Raw genomic sequence first — 18,207 nt, 5'->3', positions numbered from 1 at the left:
GGAGAAAGTCTGAAGGAATAAGTGTTTGCTGTATCTCTTGTGGGTGCTGCTGGGGTGGAGTGGTCTGGACTGATACCAGCATCTCCAGAGCTAAGTTTCGGACCAGGCTTTTCCCCTCTCACCCCATTAGCTGACATTGTCCTCGGAAGGCTGTGGATGCTCAGGTCTAGCTCACCAGGCTGTGGGGAGCACAGCCTGGAGGCCACCAGCAGTTGGCCTTGGGAAGACTGGCCACAGGTTTTCTCCATCTGCTTCTCTGTTAATCTGTACTGGAAATATCTATGACACATTACTCAGCCTATGGGAGTTAGACTGCAAAGTGCCTCCTGGTCCTTTCATCATATAGCTGACGTGGTAACCAAAACCCGAAGTTCCCCCATTTGTAGTGAACCCAGTAAAATGGCAGTTGCTGGCTCCTAGGGCACACAAGCCCCAGTGAGACAAAGAAGACTCCATGCCTGGGTACCCCTGGGATGGGTCGGAAGGCAAGGCTGTCCTTGGGCCTCTGTACACTTGAGAAGGTGAGCAGATGAGTAAGACCAGGAAGGGAGCAGAGCGCAGACCTCCCTCACAGGGAGAGGGGTAGGTAAGGACACTGTGTGGCTGCTACTACCCCAGTGGATACCTGGGTATATCACATATGCCCTATAGATGTAATAGCATTCTTTATTTATGACACATGAGTACTGTATCCCTGTAATAATAACTTTCTTTGGATAAGAGTACCAGCTAAGCTATCGTAGCTGGCAGAGACTGGTGATCATCCCAGCACTCCTAGATATGGGTATAAGCAAGACACTCAGAATTCAGGTGCAGCTCACGGCGGAGAGCTTCTTAGGCCACCTTGTGTAGGCCAGCTGGTGTGGTTCTAGAGCGGGGTGTCCCACCACTCCCCCCAGCTACCAGCACAGGCAGTGAGTGATAAGGGCAGAGGCAAAGGGTGGTGCTGGTGGGGGTTCTGCTCCCACCCCTGGCTTCTGCTTGAAGCCTGGCGTATTTCTCCTCTTCTGTTTCTGTGTCCTGTGCATGCTGTGTCTTGCTTCCTGATCCTGGTAGTGTGATGGAGCCAGGCTTGGGTAATGTGTTATCTCTGCTGCTCTCTCCCCAGAACACGGCTCTAGATAAAGAGGGGCAGATTTTCTGCAGCAAGCACTGTCAAGATAGCAGCAAACCATCCAGGGAGCAGACCTCACCAGTCCCTCCCTCAGCCCAGGAGGCCCCTCCCCCACTGGAGTCTCCCGGGCCCCCTTGTCCTCCAGCCACCTCTGGCTGTGATCTGGCAGGGACCTGGCGCCGCCACCGAGACTGAACTCTGTGTACACAGGCCAAAGCTGCTCACCGTGCCAGGAAGGCCGCTCTTCCAGGCCTCGTCAACTCCTTGCTGAAAGAGCCTTTCTCTCCTGGCTGCTGCCTTGACAGTTTGTTGGCATGTTCTGTCACTGCCTGAGAACAGAACTGGGCATCCTGGAGCCAGTGTGCAGCATGGCCTCATACACTTTGGGCTCTGCCCTCTCAAGTCCCTGGCCATGTGAAGCAAGCCATGCCAGTCCTGGAGACATATTTGGAGTGACTCTTTTTAAATCATCTGTGTTTTTATTTCGGTAGACACTTGGCTGCTTTCCCCAGAGAATGTGCAACTTTTATCTGGAATTCCATCATTTTTATAGAAATGCATTGGATTGAATTAGGATTCTCCCTATTGAAGGACACTCCAAGTGCTCCCTTCTCAGGACACAGCTATGGTTCATTTGTTCTGTGAGAGGCAACATGGCCTCTTCCTCTTCTTAGGAGGCTTGAGGCACCTGGCTTCTGAATAGAAGTGACTACTTGAAAGGGTCGTCTGCCTGCCGGGATGTCTGACTTTGGGAAGTGCATTCTGATGCCCCAAGAAGCAGATCCCCTCCGGCTGGGGTGCAGGGCTCACAGACCTAGGAGAGATGCCCTCGGTTTCCCCCGACTTTCCCTATGTGTGTTTTAGGAAATGCTTATGAAGTTGGCCTGCGGGGTTTTCAGTGGAATGTGCAGCAGCTCTTGGCAGAGCAGGGTCAGCTCTGTGTCATCACCAGGGTCTCCTCTCACCTCTGCTCTTTGTCAAGAGCAGGCAGAAAGCCATGGCAGATCTGCTGAGACCCAGCGGGGACTGGGGCGCATGGTGCTCCTTGAATGTCCTGTGATCAACCTTCTGGAAGGCTGCTGGCAGTTTTTCCTGTTTTCCACCACCCCACTCTTTTTAATAATTGTATATAACTGTATTTGTTTAACTTGCTTGTCTTTGAAATGGGTGGGCCCCACAGTTTACTCTCACTGTTAGGTTTTGCCTTCTCCAGGTATCCCCCCAACCTGCAATAAACTCTTCCCTCTTCAGAAAAGCCATGGGGTGGGCGGAGTTTCTGTGTGGTTCTTATGGAAAGTGCATGTGATCAGAGCACCTGTCCTTGGCCCAGACCCTCAGGGACCAGTGTCTGGGGCCACTAGTGGAAGAGCATACAGATCCATACCTTGGCTGAAGCGTATGTGAACACAGGTGCTGGACATTGTGACCAGAGCATCAAAATAAGCAGGCTTTTCAGAGTTCGAGCTTAGGAACAGCAAGCAATAGGAAGGAAAGTGGCTGAACAGCTCCGTCCAGTCTGTCCTGGATGAGGTCCTGCTTTTCTGTGTCTCGTGAGTTAGTTTCTCTATAAGGCTCTTCTTTCTGCTTGGCATTGCTCACCTGTGGCTCCCGTTACCCAGAGCCGTGTCTGTCATCTCCTCAGAGTTTGACAACTCTCCAGCTTGACACCACTGACCAGGCTCTGGATCTCTTGGTTCATGTTGCCTAAGGAACGAGACAGTCGATGGGACAGCTGACCCTGAGTTCCGCCCAGGGCCCCATAGCCATGGCAGACAGAAGGAAGATGTGTTCAAGAACACTGTGGGATGCAGGTTTAGAACATTTGGCATGTATCTCTTCACTGCCTGGTTAAAGAACAAGGTTTTAAAAGAAAAATTCATCCTTACTTATGTGTATGGGTATCTGTGTGGATGTCCATGGAGTCCAGAAGAGGGCAGACAATGAAGCTGGAGCTGTGCACTGTCAGTCCTGGGTGCTGAGAACGAAACTGTCCTCTGGAAGAGCAGTAAGTGCTTTTCACCTCTGAGCCAGCGCTCCAGTGCCAAGAGGGAGATTTTTCAGTCTCTGTAGGTGCTCCACTGTTAAAAAGGGGAAGAGAGCAGGAGGTGGGGCGGGGTGACCCACTGTTGACCACTGCAGCTGCCTCCCTCTCTGCAGCTGTGGTGCTCCCAGTGTGAGGTAAAAACTAAGTGTGTGACCAGGGCGGTGTCTGTCCATGCCAGGGAAGAGCAGTCCTTGTTCAGCATGTGATTTTCTGTTTATCCCCATGGGAGGCTGACGGAGGCAGTGAAGCCCACACAGCTGCTCTGCCTCAGTCCTTTGCTGATGGGCAGGATCCCTCAGAAAACTAGAGACAAACACAAGGTAAAGGAAAGCCAGGAAGCAGTGGCAGCTAAAGACCCAGGAGCTGCAGCTGTGCCCCATTGCCTGGCTGGTGTTCATCCAGGCAGCAAGGCCTAGGAAGGTGATCCCATGTAAAGGTTTGAGACATACAGTTCCTCTGTCTGCTTTGCTGTGAAAACACTTAGAAGCTATGATTCTGTTCTCACAATCCAAATTAAATACAGGTATTTCATTTTTGGCTGTTCAGATCCAGTTGAAAGAATGGCACATGCTCATCCAGGCTCATTCTCCTCCTGAATGAGAGAAGTGAAACTTGGAATGGTGGCAGAGAAATCAGGTGGGCACCTGATGTCCTCCACAGCTCAAGTGGGGGTCTCTTGCTCGACCCTCTCTATCTCTGCCTCCCTTTGCAAAAGGTGATGGGCATAGAAGCATGTTACATGTGTTCACCAAATGCATTTGATAAAACTCTCAGAATTTCATCATGGCTAAGATGGTAATATGTGACTTAGGAGACAGGATGGTATGGGACAGAGTAACCATATTAAGAGAAAAGTGTTGATTAATGTCTTGTAGAAAATGCTAGAGTGGTTTCTCATCCCATGGAAATGATCAGTGCATACCACTTGTGTTAACAGCATCTTAGTACCACATTAAAACACTTAAATGGAACAGGTAAAGTACATCTTGTGGCATATTTCACTTAACCTAACATCTAAACATATCCAAAGTATTATTTCATCACATAACCAACATCAAAAAAATATGGGTGATACTTTACTTTCTTGTGTGTTGAGTTGGAAATCTGGAGTATGTTTACCTTGACAGTACCTCCCAGTCTGGACTCGGAACATTTCAAGTGTTTAAAAGTCACACGGGCCCAGCAACTGCCACGCTACAGTCTGGCTTCACAGATAAATGACAGCTCTCACATTAGTTCTAGGCAAGTCTGTTTTCTATTTCTCGTGATATGATGTGTGTGACAGGTAGAGAGAAGGTCCCGCTGTCATATTAAGCAAAACAGGTTCGTGGGAATTGATAGCAGAAGGTCAAAGCTCTGATCTGAGCCTGTGGTGTGAAATTAAAATGTGCGCTCCTAACTCTGTGTCGTCAAGTCGAAGTGCCAGGCAAGGAAGTGCCCATCACCATTCATCAGGGACTAGTCACTGCTGACACAGTCATCTTCACACCACCTCAGAAGTGGGTGCAGGGCCCGGGCAGCCCTTCCTACCAGAGCAGCTCTGTTGTGGAAACTTGAGAAGACAGTAGAGTCATGAAGGCTTTGAAGCTCTGGCACACAAAGGTTGTTAGGAAAACAAAGCCCTGATGTTCTGAACTCTGGGCACACTGATGTCCTGGTGATGGATGATGTTCTGTGCAGGCAGCAGACGTTTCTACCCGGGATGTGAGCCTCCAGTGGATGGTAGGAGCTAAAGGGAGTCGGATTCCAGTGTAGAGATACAGATGCTAACTGTGGGCCTGTAGCAGGGTCACCCACTTTCTGAAGGACTTGGACTCCTGAAGATGCCTAGGCATTGGTTAATCATCACATGGGTATACAGTGCACTAAAGTTTTCAACCTTATTTGAGTGTTGCATATTCAAGGGGAAGAAAAGCAAGTGTATAGAACCACTTACCTCTGCCATCTCTTAAGGGAGCCCTTTAATGGCAGTGGAGCTGGGCCTTTGCTGCTCTATAGTCCTCCTGAGGGGCAGGGTCCTGATGTCTTCATCCCTGTGATCTTACGCAGATCACTCCACGGGGTGATCAGCAAGCTTGACACACCTGTCAGTGTGGAGGACTGAGCTTCATTCTTCAAGTGATCCAAGTCCGAAGCTGTTGAGATTTGATCATACTGTAGGTATGCTCATACTGTAGGTATGATCAAATCTCATCTCTGCCCAACTCCCCAAACACTTAGTTTTGGCAAGGAAATGTTCTCTGTGTAGCCCTGGCTGCCCTGGAACTCTTTGTAGACCTTAAACTCAGAGATCTTGCCTGCCTCTGCCTCCTGAGTGCTGGGATTAAAGGTGAGTGCCTCCATGCATGGCTAGCTGCATATACATCCACCTGCCTGAAGAGGGCATCAGATCCCCCTATAGATATTTGTGAGCCACCATGTGGTTGGTTGCTGGGAATTGAACTCAGGACCTCTGAGCAGCCAGTGCTCTTAACCACTGAGCCATCTCTCCAGCCCCCAAACTATGAGTTTTAAAATAATGATTTTATGTCTAAAAACAGTCAAGAAGAATGCCTTGTTTAACCACTGAACCAAGGTCTCACTATGTTCAGCCGAGGCTGGCAAGGCTGGCTTCAAACTCAAGTCTCCTGAAACATCTTAGTTCCCGTGTTTCTTGTAATAATGTGTGAAGCCACAAGGATTAACTTTATGCACAGAGTATCTCACCTGCTTGCTGTCCTCATCAAAGTAGGGAATGTTTCCTCTCACCGAGGTGAGGCTGAAATGATTCGTTAGAAGCACTGTTGAACTTGGTTACTTGGAAGTTTATACAGAGTCTGAGGTTTGAACCTTTCTGTGAACATTTTCTGGCCTGGTGAGGCTGTAGTGAGGATGCTGCCCCACAGTGTAACTCACTAGCTGGCAAGCCTCACACGGCTCAGCAGTGGGCCCTCCTGTCTGTGAATGAAAGATCCTTTTGCTTCAGGGTTCAGCCGGAATCTCTGTTGGCATCACTGGCTGCTGTGTTCTTCACACAGGCAAGATTGATACAGTACAAGTTCCCAGACTATATGTGATCTGTGTGACCTGGAGCTCTTGAAATCGCATCCAGGAAGAGTGCATGCAAAGTCACAGTGCCAGTCTCACCCCACCAGCCTGTCTGTGTTGGTTTAAACTGCTGCCTGCTGGCTTTATTTACTTATTTATCGAAGGATTGGCCTTTAGTTAGGTGTGTCTGTGGGTGGGTATGTACATGAGTGCAGTGCATGAGGCCTCAGAGACTAGAGGTATCAGATCCACTGGGTCTGGAGGTAAGCCGTCTGAGCTGGGTGACAGGAAGAGCAGTGTGCAGTCTTGCCTGTTGAGCCACCTCACCAGCTCCTCCCCACCTACTGCTTTTAATGCTACTGCATTGGCTGAAGAGAGTGGAGCCTGCATGCATACAAGATGCCTGGCTATCTCTTATAAACCTGACATGCATGGCTGCTGCTGTCCTTGACAGCACAGGAGGGTAGTGGCAGGCTTATGTAGTCAGCCCCTTTAGCCTTGACTTCGCTCTGCTTAATGAAAAGGGGCTGAGAGTTACCTCATTTCACAGAAGCCTCTTCTGGTTCTCATGGAGGGCGGGGTTGTCTCTTGGGTCATCTTCCTGGCTTATTTGTTATGTAGAACTACAGAGTGAAGTTTCATCAGTAGGCAAAGTAGGTCCTTTTTTGAATTTATCCACGGAACCTTTTACTTTCCAATATTTGACATGTTTTGGGTTCTGGATAATCATACAGAGAGGGCTGCCCACACATTTATGTTAATTCGTGTCAGATATTCTTGCTCTCTGCTTCTTAGCCCTCCTGCTTCCTCAGGGACCTCTTATCCTAACTGACAAAATCATACTGAGGGTCCGGCTCTGTGAGAACTGGTAAGCAAGGAAGACCCTCAATTTCTTGAGGCAACGGGTCTCAAAGCCAGGCTTAAACACACTGGAGAACACTGACCTACCAGCTTCAGGTGTGACTGTGGCTCAGGTTGGAGCTTGCCACCTTCATCCCCAGCATCCTTGGCTGCTCTTGTACTGAGTGGTTTTTCATTTATTTGAAGTGATGGTGGGGATTTTTGTCTGTTTTAGTGAAAATAGTTAAAGTTGGGTAAAATAAGTAAAATTGAATCAAATCAAAGAAATACTTCGTTAAACAGATCCTGCACTAAGACGGTCCTTGGTTCAGGTTAGGCATACATGATACATGTAGGTGTGTGCATTATTTTTCTTTTGTGAAGTCTTACTTCTGCTTTGGTGGAGACTGTCCTTCCAGCTGCAGGCGGCCTGTAACCTGCTGTGACATGATGCAGCTGCTTTCTGCTGCTGGATTTTCCTTTATTTCCAAATCGAAACACTCCTGTCAACCTCTAGTAATCTGTGCATTTCCTGCTCCTTTGTTTTGCTATTATTTTTCCTAATGGCTTGTGAAATGCTGGAGAGTCTTAGTGGCCCTTGTTTGTTCATTGGTAGAAATCTCAGAAAGACAGAAGGAGGCTTAGCAGGAAAAAGCATTCTTGTATTTTGTCACAGGAGTCTCTTTCATTGGTTACCACTCAAAACCTGAGCAGCATCAGAGTGTGGCATTTCTTTGTGAATGGTTTTCTGTGTTTGAAAATATTGGGTCAAAACATTTCCAACAACTTACATATGAGTTTCATTTCATTCTGTTCTGTCAGACTGAATTTGTCATTCTAGATCTTTGCTTTAGAGAACACCTACATGTGCAGGGGAAAGAGGTCCAAGCAAGCTGCACAGGAGGCAAAGACAATGTCAGTTTCCACTCAAGTTCACAACATACAAAGAGTTTATTTATGTAATACAGACCTTTGCTCAAATATTTTCACAGAATTCCATACAGCAATCTACTAGAAAAAGTAGAATTATATGACACCAAAATAACATTGTTTCTTGGTACAAATTACTAGTCAAAAAGAAGATAGAGATAGTTTCATAACAAATAGGGGTAAGGTGGGTGTTGCTTACACGGTACCTGGTTGCCTCTGATCTCCAGCCAGGACTGTGGGCTAGTGGTCATGGGGAGTAGCCCCACCTGGCTCTGCCTCTTAGCAGGGCACTGGTGACCTTGGGCAGGCTTTGGTACTTACAAAGATTGTTAGCCCAAGAGCGTTTCCATCATTTCACCCTTTGCCATGAGGACGACAGATCAGGAAAAGCAGTGAGTATTTATGATTGCTATAACTTAGATCTTTGTCGTTTAACACATGGTAAAATAAAGTAGCCTCCCCTAATCATAATTTTCTAGGTCTAACACATGCTCAAAGAAGAAGAATATAGAAATAATTCACTGAGATGTTTTAAATTACATGTCATAATTTAAACATTACTATTAAAACCTTAGAAATGTCAGCACTGAAGAAGCACAACTGTCTAGAAAAATACAGGACCCAGTACAGAATAAATTCCCCTGTCCCAGTGTTTGAACTCATTCCCCTATTGCTAAAATCATATTTATCAAGATTACAGATAAGTGGGGAATGGTTTTTCACACATAGCAAGAATTAGTGGGATTATTGGCTCCACTGTCTGTATCCATAATTGGTGAAAATAGACTTTTCATTATGACTAAAAATATAGATTTTTTTTAAACTACAGAAACCAGCAGCCAGTTTTCTGCTTTGCTGTTCCCCACCCCCCCAAATGTCAAGCAAAGTCTACAAAAATAGCAATTAACTTTAAAAAATATTTTGCTTGGTCAAGCAAATTTAAGTTACATTCAGATGTGATAGCTATTTCTATAGAATGATGTTCAAAGTTCCTCCTTGCTTGGCCTGAAACAGGACCACAGTGCATTTGTCACCATCAGTAGCGGGTTTGGTACTCATGATGCCAGCGGTTAAAGTCGTTGTAAAACAGAACAATGCTTCCCGAAGCCATGCCAGAAATGATGCACCTAGAGGAAGATGAAGAAGGGTTGGTTACAGGGATGTAGTCCTGTCTGCTGCCTGCAATAGCTGTGGTACACTGTTCTTGGTGACTGAAATGTAGACTCAAGTAAGCTCAGTACATTGGTTTTGATAGCACAGAGACCATCCATGGTCTGTGAAAGTATGGATACTGCTAGAATACGTAGCCTGTCACTGGACTATGAACAAAATCACTTCCACAGTGGGGGGGGGGGGGGGAGGCTGCTGGAAACAATGCTTGCAGGCATCAGAATCAGAAGAGGAAACCACAAAGTGGTTACCACTGGAGGAAGCACACTGTCAAGGGACAGTGGGGGAGGGGGAAGAGATATGAATGCTGCCTGGTGTTCTGGGGCAACCTATACTCTGAGTAGGGCCCTGATCCTTGTAACACAGTGACCTGATGTAATGCTCTCCTGAGAAGCGCTGCTACTTGAGCCCCTCCCCTGCACAGTCTGGGCCGCCTCTTAGGAGTTACACTGAGTGCCTTCCTGTACTTCATATTGAAACTAGAATCCATCAGTACAGAAGGCCAGCACAGAAGAGGGAATGAAGCTCAGACTCTGACAGCGAGTCCTCCCACAGCCACTTACATGTAAAAGAGATGAAGCCTGGCCAGATGGACTAGAGAAATAACCCAAGTACAGGCAGTGTACAGGATATTCATTTTAGAAAAACAAGTGGATTGAACAAATGAAAAAGTTCTGGGCAAGTAGTAATAGTAAGAGAACTTAAGTGGCCATGTCAGAGGCCTTAGAAGCATTGTGCCAAGAGACAGCAACATTAAATGTGACCACAACTAAGCAGCCCCAGGATGACATGGAACAAATTGCACAGAAGGGAGAAAGAGATGGTTCTCTGGTCAGCTGGAAGCTTTAAAATCCTACTTTGAAAACATGTAGAATAACCAGACAATGGTTAAGATCCACAAAAGTACACAAGCCACACAGACCAAACACTAAGCCAACAAGAACAAAATACACATATGGTTTGCCAGTACACAAGTGTGCTGGTTTGAATAAAATGGCCCTTATAAGCTCATAGGGAGTGGCATTAGTAGGAGATGTGGCCTTGTTGGAGGAAGCTGTGTTACCGGTGATGGGCTTTGAGGTTTCAGAAACTCAAGCCAGGCCAGTGGCTCCTGCTCTCTGCTGCCTGTGGATGCAGATGTAGAACTCTGAGCTTCTCTCCAGCACCGCATCTGCCAGCATTACAGCCATTCTTTCTGCCTTGATAATGGACCAAACCTCTGAACTGTAAACCTGCTTAAATATCCTTTATAAGAGTTACCACAGTCATGGTGTCTTTTCAAACCAATAAAACCCTAAGGCAAGGTGGAACAATCTCTGGGATAAAGTTTAAATCATGTTTTAATGATTTAATGGGAAATCATGCAAAGTGTCTTATGATCATAACAGAATGAACTAGAAGTCAGTAACAAAGTAAAAACTGGAAAATGCACATGGATGAACATTACCAAACAGAAACCACACCAACACATGGTTACAGCAAGGGCAGAGAGGAAAGGTGTAGCCATAAATACATTAGAAAACAGTCTTACTGTTTTCTAATATATTTATGAATTATTGAAGACCAGAAGCACTGCTGGGAGAAACAAATGAAAGCACCCATATACCAGTGTCCCCAAGTGATCAGCACATTGCTGTGATCCCTGACAAATGAAGTATTTCACAATGCAAAAACACTTGAAAACTTTGAACCTCAAGGCTGAATGGCCAAGAACAATCCAGAAAAAAGGTAAAAAAAAGTACCTAAATTGGACATTTAAAGACCATAGATGACAGTAGAGACAGCACAGAGGCTGCTGCTGAAGCCAGAGAGCCCTTCACATTGTAAGTGAAATCAGGGCTCTGCACTGCCAGATAAAATGCAAAATTGTAGGGCAGTTCAGGAATTCTTGAAGATATTACAATTACCACTCGGCCCTCCAATTCCACTCCTAGGTCCAGACCCAGAGGTGCTGTGAGAAGGAACTGAAAAAGAGATTTGTTCACAGCAGACCACAAACAGATAAAAACAATCCAAGGTGCCCATAGATAGATGGGCAGACACACAGAATATGCACATGACAGTCAATCTCCCCTAAGGGGGAGGGGCAGGATTCTGACACATCACAACATGGAACTGTGAAAACATGCTGAGTGACACAAGCCAGCTAGAAAAAGATCCTGTAAGCTTCTGTGCACTAGAGGTACCTGGACAAGGCAGACTCAGAGAGAAGTAGGTGTGAGCATGGGCGGGGCTAAGGGTGGGGGGTGGACCCTGTGAGTGGGCACTCTGGAATGATGGAGAGTTCTATAGACTATAGCAGGACCATGATGGCTGCTCAACATGGTCAATATACTCAAGGCTATAAAACCCCATCAGAAGTGGTTCCGATGCGAAGTTGTAGGCATATGTTGCCATGACAAAAATCAGAAATAAAGAAATGACTATATTTTAAGTGTAAGTTGCTAAGTAAACAGTATCCTCCCCAACTCTATAACTTGGGATGTTTTAGGATATTAAATTGAATCTCTCCAGAGGCAGACATAAAAGGTATTTTACAGTACACATATTTACAGCCCTTAAAAGTCTTGTTGAAGACACAGAAAGCTGGGGCTGTGGAGATGGCTTGGTGAGAAGAGTGCCTACAGTGCATGTGTGAGGACCGAGACCAGACCCCAGCACTTACAGTCAGCATTCACGAGGCAGAGGTGGGAGCTCCAGAGCAAGCCAGGAGCTAGCCCAGGTGAATAGGCAGACTTTGGTTTTTTGTCCATACATGTGTGAATACATATACATACATGTGTGGATATACATACACGTGAACATACCGCACACAAATGCACAACAAGCTTGATGGCAGTTTATGGCTTGAATCCTATCTATTCTTGAGAGCCCAGTTTTATCTAAGAACGTCAGAAACTTGTACTTTGTATGGTGTGCTTGTGTAGTGGTTGTTAGCTCTTCAGACTGTGCAGGTGACTCTAGTACTCCACCAGCCCTAGGTCACTTAAAGTGATTCCCGTCAGTCTTCAGTGATCCTGTGGTAGATCAGGGTTCAGGTGTTACTTACCTCTGGTCGAAAGAAAGGGCCATGGCCCGGATCCCAGCATCACAGCCAGGGTAGGCAAAGAGCTGCTTGAGGTCAGACACCTGCCGCACTATCACCACCCCGTTGTCTCCTCCCGTGAGCAGGTACTGGCCATCTCGGCTCAGCTGTATGGCCTGTGAGACAGTAACAGTCAGTGGAGACATGGCTCTAGGAAGTGGGCCTGGGTGGGACATGGCATGTGGCGCAGTGTGGAAGAAATCTGTAGTTCTTAGAACACTAACTATGGAAGACTGTTCCAGATGTCAAATGGACAAGATTGGGCAATACCAGTGTTGTGGGTTTTGTGCCACAAACTCAGTTCTGCAAATTTTGAGAGCATGTTATGGGTGGGACCAGAAGCACTTCCATACTGAGTGAAGTCACTGCCTGCCTTGACCTGGCCAAGACAAACACAGGCAGCTGTTAGGTTGTATTGGGGATGACAGTGAAGCCACAGCTCCCCAGAATGTCAGGCCCCAGGCTGTCAGTATTGTAGCCTGCCTCATGGTCAGCTCCAGGCTGTGGCTAGTCTCCCACCTTGTTGAATAGGTAAGCTTGGCTTGGGAGATATATATCTATACACACACACAAACACACACACATACACACACACACACACACACACACACACATCTATACACACACACACACACACACACACACACACACACACACCACTCTCTGTAATATCCCTTTACTACCTAAGAAAGCCTGTGGGCAGAGTGCAGACTTCTTATTTATTTTATGTGACAATTTTTTGGAAATGTGGTCTCATGGAGCACAGGATGGCCCTGAACTCTTTATAGCTAAGGGTGGCCTTGAACTTTTGAGTCTCCTGTCTCCATATCCTGAGACTCCTAGCAAGCACCAGCACTCCCAGGTACTGTACTGGCAGGTGTGTTATCAGTTGACCTATATCTCCAGCTTCATTATTTCTTTTTTTAATTGTTGAGAAAAATTTCAGTTTCATTAATATTATGAATTCTTAGTATAAATGCTTAAAAATAAGGCTTTGTCAGGACTCAGGAAACACCTCTGCCTAGGACCACTTTCATAGTAGTTAAACAAAGTATATGGAGTCCTCAAAGCCTAGAACAGGTGTCTTTTCCCCTGACTGAAGGCTCCTCTACTGCCACAGCCACAGCATGGCCTGCCCGCTGTCAGCTGATCTCCGCTTCCTCGGCAGCTTCTCCTCTCCTAACAGCAGCTGGGGGCATAAGGTTCTAGCAGCCCTGGCAGGTGCCATCTGCCTGCCTACCTGACCACGGTGGATGCGGGCACAGACTGCTGACCCATGAAGAATAAAATGCCCTGGTTTTGCATCACAACTTTCATATCACTGCCTTTTATCTTTATTCTTTGATTTTTTTTTTAATTAGAGAAAAGAAAGGACTGTTTGCTATCCATTCAGTTCACACTGAGGCCAACTGTCAGCAATCCACTGGACACAGCTTATTATCAAGAACATGGAAACACATCTAAAAGAAAGCAAATAGCTTCGTTGCATCTTACATGTCACTAAGTCTCATTCCTAGATACACACTATTAAGAGTTTCCATTGTGAGCTGGAGAGATGGCTCAGCCGTTAGGAGCACTGACTACTCTTCCAAAGGTCCTGAGTTCAATTCCCAGCAACCACATGGTGGCTCACATGGTGCCCTCTTCTGGTATGTCTGAAGACAGCTACAATGTACTCATATAAATAAAATAAATAAATCTTTTTTTAAAAAAGGTGTTTCTGTTGTGAATAAAAGTCAGTCCTTTCCCATTCATCCCACAAACAGCCGTCTTAGGGTCTGGGAACTGCACTGAAGAACAAAACAGCAGCTACTTGACACACCTATAAAACACAGCTGATGAGACTCCCCTAATTTCATACTTGAGGCTTTCTTCTGGGTGAGTGCTATATTAAAACCAACAATCTTCAATTCTTTGTTCTAGTAAGAATCTCTAATCCTGCTGGTGTTCTCAAATGAAGTGAAATGGAGACTCTTTAAGATGCATGCCACCTTTAGAATTCTGTATGACTCTGGTGCCTCCCAAGGTAAAAAAAAAAAAAAAAAAAACATTTCCTAACTTCTTTTACAGGGGACCCACTACCTTACTCTGGCATGTGAACCAGCCAAGTATCTGCTGCACTGGGCCCCTCCGTCCAGTGCAGTCTGTCACAGGCTCTTACTCTAACCCTCTCTTCAGCATCCAGGTCTACTGTGCTAGGGTGCTAGGGATCTAAGGTGACCCCAGAGATGCCTTAACTCAGCTCTGGGTCCCAAGCGTTTGGAGGTACTGCAGCTGCACTGGTTCCTGAGGAGGCTGGCAGGCCACAACAGTCTCTGGTGATGCTCATATCCTGAAACAGCCAGGGGAAAAAGAAAAGTTCTCTTGGGGGGAAATGGTGGTTAGACTTTATGTTGTAATCTTGTTGTTCTGGAGGGGCTGCCTGCTTACATCTAAGTTATTCACTACAACCCCTGCATAGTGTGCAGACGATGTACAGTGTGATCTCCTTTAACCAACGTGACAGTGAGCAATACAGAATCAGGGAAAAGGTAGGTGGCAAACTGTGGTTACTGGACAAGTTGCCAGGCTGCCTGGTATTTCAAAGAAATGGAATTTTCAGTCTTGGCTGGTGACTAATTCTTTTTATTTCTGTATGTCTTGGGTTTCCAGTCTGCTGCTTCCTTGCCTGCCTCCTAATGCACTTAGCTGGACATGTGTCCCAAGCTCCCTCTGGAGCCTGGGACAGAGAGGGCTCCTCTTAGGCTAGCTCGCTTTAGTCGCATACTTGCCACTTACAAGTTAGTATGATAAAGTGCAGGCATGCTGGGGAAAAGCAATGGATTGTTTAGGCCTAAAATCCAATGGGGAATTTCACTGGGGAAAAAAATGATGGCTTCAGGGTATAGGGGAGAGGCCAGTGAGTGGGAACAAGCCACAAGAGCCCCCTGCTGCTGCCTCGAGGTCCTTCCCAGAACCTCTGGTCTAACTGGAACACCACAGAAACTATTCTAGTCAGTGGACAGCTTTAAATTATTTTACAGATTTATTATTGTAGCTAACAATATAATCACAGCTCAGAGTGACAGATTATCAACATTATTATTGTAAAGAAAGGAGGAGAGAAGCCTCTGATGTGTACTTGGCTTAAATGGCAGATTACGGGAAATAAGGGAGAAATAAAAGCAGAGTGAGTTTGCCTGTTCAGACCGTTTGAGGTGGAGGTAACTCTCAGATAACCAGCAAGTAAGAGGAGAAAAATGCCCTGTGGACCTGCACCCCAGAGCAGCCGGGGGCCTTTGGTTTTGGACCAGTGCTGCCTATGTGTGCAACTGCTGATGCTCACATCCAGACCCTAGAGTTTCCTTGGGAGAGCTGCCATGGAAGGCCCCGGTGGTAGTGATGATGACGAGTTAACTGTGCTGAAGTAGTCTGCACCACCCTGTGAAGCGCCTGACTCTGCTGCCACTCAAATGTCCTCCTTGTACACGGATCATGTCGCCTCCATTCCCATTTTATTTTATTGTTTTTTTTGTTGTTGTTTTTTGTTTTGTTTTGTTTTGAGACAGGGCTTCTCTGTGTAGCACTGGCTGTCTTGGAACTCTCTTTGTTGACCAACTGGCTTTGAAGTCATGTCGATCCATCTGCCTATACTTCCCGTGTGCTGGATTGAAGGTGTGTGCTACCATGCTTTGCTCTTCCATTCCCATTCTAGAAAACGACAGGGATGCCCTAGCTTTTCCCAGGCCCACAATACATACAATAGCTTGAAAGTGAGAAGAAAGGGACTTTGGAAATGATCCACAAAGAACAGCCTGGCTCTCTTCCTCAACCTCTAACGCCCTGGGGGCTGGCGGGAGAAGTAAAGCAAGACCTGAGCTGCCACTAGCTTAACGTTCCTTACAGACAGGAGCTCATGTCATTTTGACACCCAGGTCTCTAAAATGGCTTGCTTTGGTGTTGCTCTTCAGCTGGTCAGTGCAGATATCAGCTGCTCACCCCAATAATATACAATGACTCCCTGCTGTCTTTCTCACTGCAAAAAGAAACCGGTTTTAGGTAGAATCTAGTTCAGCATTGGTGTACAGTGACTCTTAGAGACGAGTCTACTGTTAGGTATCACTTAGAGGAAATGTCATGGATAACATCAGCTATGGGACATCAGTTAGTGGGTGTGCTCTCTGCACATGGCCATAGTAAGAACACCAGCCTTCAGCAAGGTGCTCTGAGCTTCCAAGTGCTAGCTAGTGGTGTCCCTTTGGCATGGGAAAGAGGCCCCAGGCAGTTCAAAATTAGGTTTCTTCAGTGAACTTGTCCTCTTTACCAGTAAAGCTTCCCAGTAAAATGAACAATCCGGAGCCTACAACACTCACCCTTATATGATCATCAGTCTCCACAGTGGCCTGCAGCTTCCCATTCACACTGAAGGTGCAGAAGTAGCCGCTGTCATAGAAGATGACACAGTGACCCTCTCTCGATGCTTGGATGAGTTTTGGTTTCAGGCAATTTTCAGGACCCTCCAAAGTCCTTAACAAATCTCCATTCATGGAATGTATGAGACATGGCCCTTCTGAGAAAAGAACAAGAGGCAAAATTATATAATGAAAACAGACAGGGTGGCCGGTGCAGCTCCATGGTAGTGGTAAGTGTCTAAGGCCTGGGTTCAATTCACAGTATCAGTGAATGCAGGAAACTAGAGAGTCCAGCAGGGCTGCAGTGCCACGGTGGTTATTCACAACCCTCAGAAAGCCGTCATGTCAGTTACTTTGCAAACTCTCGTTCCTATGTTTGCTGGCTCTCACTTTCCACTGGGAGGCGTGAGAAGCCACGTTCCTCACGTTCAGTCCTCCTCAGGGACTGAAGTCTCTTTATCCAATTCATTATGACATGAGTGGGGAGAAGCTAGAAGAACCCCAAGAAGAAGACAATTTCCAATCCCAGAGCAGTTTCAAGGGAGGCTGGGATATAAGTGCTGCCACCGCCTGGCACAGGGGTACCCTTCCTGGAGAGCACAGACTTCCTGGAGAGCAGACTGCATCAGTGTAGATGCAGCCAGTCAGGGCGGCTTCCCTCCCACTGCGCACAGCTTTGTGGCTGAAACACTGGATTCCTTCTACCATTATTAAACTGAGTGAGCTATTCCCTGATATCCCTAAAGCAAGTAGTGACTTCTGCCACTCTCAACTTCCCAGTGACAGACACTTCAGGCTGAGAACCTGAGGACAGTAACTGCTGAACACCAGCCCCAACACACACACACACACACACACACACACACACACACACACACACACACACACAAGAGCTTTTCTGTTTCTACTGTATACTCATCATGTGCAAAGTAAAGGAAACAAAAGCTTGTATGGTGAGTGTTGAGAGATGGGGAAAACGTGGCTCTGTGCCCTGCCTTGCTCCTGGCCTCCCATCGGCATTGCTTGCTCCCCACATGGCTACTGAAGCCTGCCTTTGGAATGGATGACTCTCTGCTTCTGTTAGGCTATCCAAGAGTTAAAAGTCTTTAGTGTTTTCCTGTTAGGAGCCGAGTGAGCATGACAACATTCGCCATTACAAGATGGCGCGGGCATCCTGTCCTCCCACTAGTAAACAACTAACTACGAAGGTGCAAAAGGCAAAAAGCGCGCCAAAGTCACTGCCCATCCGGGGGCGTATTATGGGTAATGAGTGAATAGCCAATCAGAAGTGAACACGCCACTCTAGGGTATATAAGCAGTGCCTTTTCCGGGCTTTCCGTCTTTCCACTTCTGCTTATACAAGAATAAAGCCTCGCTGTGGTAACCACCTGAACACTGCCTCACATGTCTCTATCGCGGGCGAAGGGGACACGGAGGGGCTCGGAACATTTTCCAACATAAATACCACAGGCACGAGTTTGTTTTTGCATAGTTTCAGCATACATAAGTTATTTAGTTCCTAAATAACACTAGCACCACAATGCAGTTCAGATTTCAGTTATCAGGGCAGTTGTATAAGCGCAGTTCATGGCTAGCTCTTCAGTTT

General features: G+C 46.6%; 2 protein-coding genes across 17 annotated transcripts in view; one reads left to right on the top strand and one right to left on the bottom strand.

Annotated features, from left to right (window-relative positions):
* Dclk2 (doublecortin like kinase 2) overlaps positions 1-2,369 on the top strand; it is a 129,856-nt gene extending 127,487 nt beyond the window's left edge. For 5 of the 9 annotated variants that reach the window (XM_034500072.2, XM_076932613.1, XM_034500071.2 and 2 more), the window contains one exon: positions 1,109-2,369. In XM_034500072.2, the coding sequence (XP_034355963.1) occupies positions 1,109-1,309 (201 nt within the window). In that variant the 3' untranslated portion in view covers positions 1,310-2,369. The remainder of the gene's footprint in view (positions 1-1,108) is intronic. The other 4 variants (XM_076932618.1, XM_076932616.1, XR_013109896.1 and 1 more) reach the window with 3 other exon arrangements.
* Positions 2,370-7,957: 5,588 nt separating this feature from the next.
* Lrba (LPS responsive beige-like anchor protein) overlaps positions 7,958-18,207 on the bottom strand; it is a 542,935-nt gene continuing 532,685 nt past the window's right edge. For all 8 annotated transcript variants that reach the window (XM_076932608.1, XM_076932607.1, XM_076932609.1 and 5 more), the window contains 3 exons: positions 16,563-16,759; positions 12,175-12,326; positions 7,958-9,082 (listed from right to left, as the gene is read on the bottom strand). In XM_076932608.1, the coding sequence (XP_076788723.1) occupies positions 8,992-9,082; positions 12,175-12,326; positions 16,563-16,759 (440 nt within the window). In that variant the 3' untranslated portion in view covers positions 7,958-8,991. The remainder of the gene's footprint in view (positions 9,083-12,174; positions 12,327-16,562; positions 16,760-18,207) is intronic.

The sequence above is a fragment of the Arvicanthis niloticus genome, chromosome 4 (genome assembly GCF_011762505.2).
Source record: "Arvicanthis niloticus isolate mArvNil1 chromosome 4, mArvNil1.pat.X, whole genome shotgun sequence".
Classification (NCBI taxonomy): domain Eukaryota; kingdom Metazoa; phylum Chordata; class Mammalia; order Rodentia; family Muridae; genus Arvicanthis; species Arvicanthis niloticus.
The sequence above is the reverse complement of the archived record's forward strand: the minus strand, read 5'-3'. Positions and strand labels throughout refer to the sequence as shown.